This window comes from Penaeus vannamei, chromosome 13, assembly GCF_042767895.1.
Source record: "Penaeus vannamei isolate JL-2024 chromosome 13, ASM4276789v1, whole genome shotgun sequence".
Lineage (NCBI taxonomy): Eukaryota > Metazoa > Arthropoda > Malacostraca > Decapoda > Penaeidae > Penaeus > Penaeus vannamei.
Window position 1 is genome coordinate 15,599,600 of NC_091561.1, and position 2,500 is coordinate 15,602,099.

A 2,500-nucleotide genomic window follows, 5' to 3' on the forward strand; every position below is an offset into this window, starting at 1 on the left:
GCCAAAGGAGTTAAACGTTTTCGGCACCACTTTTTATGAGCGTATTTACGTATGTTTGTGTGCTTGCATGTATTTGCAAGAGTTTATATATACATTTGAAAACTTTTTTATTTTCATATATATCTATGCAAACACATGCGCGAAGGAAGGAAAGCAGTACTGCCACAGCGCTGTCCCAGGCGCTGGCCGAGTCCAAAATAAATAAAGGTACGGGATTACGCGCCATATTGAAAAACACCGCAGCCAATGGGTTAATAATGATAAGAATAATGATAATAATAATAATGATGATAATAATCATAATTATAATACCAGTAGCAATAATAATAAGTAATGATAATAATAATAATAATACGTAGTAGTAATAATAATGATAATAAAAATAATAATGATGATGATGATGATAATAACAATGATTATAATGATAGTGATAAGTATAATAATTGCAATAATGATGACGATGGTGATAATAATAGTAATGATGATGATAATGACAATGATGATAATAACGAGGATAATGATAATAACTATGATAATGATAATAATAATGATGATGATAATAATGAAAACATAGCAATAATAATAATAATAACAGTAATGATAACAATGATAATAATAGTAATAACAGTAATAATGATAATAACAATAATAATAAAATCATCTTTGTCAATAACTAAGGTATACAACCTGCTGTGCCAATGAAATAAAAAGCGAAGGTGGAGAGACTATGAGCTTTTGTTATCACTACCTCTAGGAAAACAAGCTGTCCTATTAGATGTTACCAAGGCTGAGAACAAGTAAAAGAGAAAGAGAAAAAAAGAAAATCTTTTACTACTTTTGATACCTAGAAACAATGGGTTCCAGAACAGAATCAAAAAAGGGTTCCGTACTATCAATGTCGACTCTTTTAATTGTTGCATTAAGGTCATCGATGTCGAAGGCGGTCCCCATGTTGTTGAAGATTCCCTCAATGTCTTTGATATCTACGAAGCCACTTCTTGTCTTGTCCACGGATGCAAAGGCCTTGCGAAGAGCTGGGGAAAAAAGAGAAATTGTCAAAAGGGGAATCAAATAATATGACTGAATAAAGTTTCGAAGTATACCCTGCATTATTATTTTTAAAAAGATGCGTGGTATATGTCTCTTATTGTATATATAGAATTATTACAATTTCAAAATGTTTATCACATCATATGTGTAGTTTCTAATATCTATTTTGTAATGAATGACACTTAAATGTTAACATATCTTGTTATATATTACTCAAAAGCACCTGTCCAGAAATAGCACAACGTAGAATCCCAGAAGAGCGACATGTAAAGTAAAATTCAAGTCGCTGAATCCGGCCCACAAAAATACCTAAAAGCCGCGAACACGAAAATATCTAAAAGCTGTGAATAAGACACCCATCGGTAAATAAAAGGGTTCGGGGGTCTGCAGGTGCTTGCTAAAAGCCCAAGGGAAATCCGGCCTAGTGACAGTGTCTTCGCCCTGCCACTGATACTGGTCTCCTTCCTGAAATGGGGCTGTTCTCTGGAAGATGCAATAAGGGCGCAAAATGGAATTCCTTTCTCGTATTCTGAGCCTGAGAGTCTATAGTGTATAAGGAGGGAAACAATGCTTATTGAGCGGCGGTGTGTTTGATTAAACCAAGTATGATTAAACCAAGTCTGTTGTGAAGAGAGATGTTTTTTGTAGCTTATATCACGGGATTAGATAAATTAGTTTGTTATATAGAGAAATACATTTATCTTAAAGCCAGTCGTGTTTCGTTTGCTACAGATGGAAAATAGGTATAAACATCAAGGAAATATATATATATGCTTCGTAGTTCGTAATGTAAGATTAAAAAGCTTATTCTTCTAGTATCGAGAAGAAATCTTTAATCATAAAGATTACTTTTTTTTAAGTAAGTGAAGTGATAGTTTTTCAAAATTGGAATATTTTTTTAAGTATATTTGGGTTTAATCAAACGAGGGAACGAAGAATCTTAATCACACAAGAATCTTAAGTATTGAGAATAGAAACACGATTTCAAAATAAATCTCAGACCATGAATACACGTGTATGTATAGATAAGGTCAGAGGGTTTAGGAGGCAGATCAAACGAAGGCAAATGAAAAAAATCGTTCTCTGGCTTTGATCATTTACCTGTTTATTTCTGCTTCCCCCTAGATTTCATTAGTTTCCCCTTTCGACTTTCAATCTGTCTCTCTCTCTATCTATGTATCTGTCTATCTATCTATCTATCTATCTATATGTCTATCGATCTATCTGTCTATCTTTATATCTGTCTGTCTCTATCTATCTGTTTGTCTATCTACGTTAATTTAACTATCAATTTCTCTCTCTCTCTTTCTCTGTCTCTTTATCTCTCTCTCTCTCTCTCTCTCTCTCTCTCTCTCTCTCTCTCTCTCTATATATATATATATATATATATATATATATATATATATATATATATATATATATATATACTTGCGTGTATGTATATATATAT

The 2,500-nt window shown here is 32.4% G+C and overlaps 1 protein-coding gene across 1 annotated transcript in view; it reads right to left on the minus strand.

Annotated features, from left to right (window-relative positions):
- The window catches only part of LOC113822120 (troponin C), a 46,256-nt gene that overhangs the window by 4,103 nt on the left and 39,653 nt on the right, over positions 1-2,500 (minus strand). Inside the window, exon 3 of the mRNA XM_027374647.2 lies at positions 891-1,034. Within this exon, the coding sequence (XP_027230448.1) occupies positions 891-1,034 (144 nt within the window). The remainder of the gene's footprint in view (positions 1-890; positions 1,035-2,500) is intronic.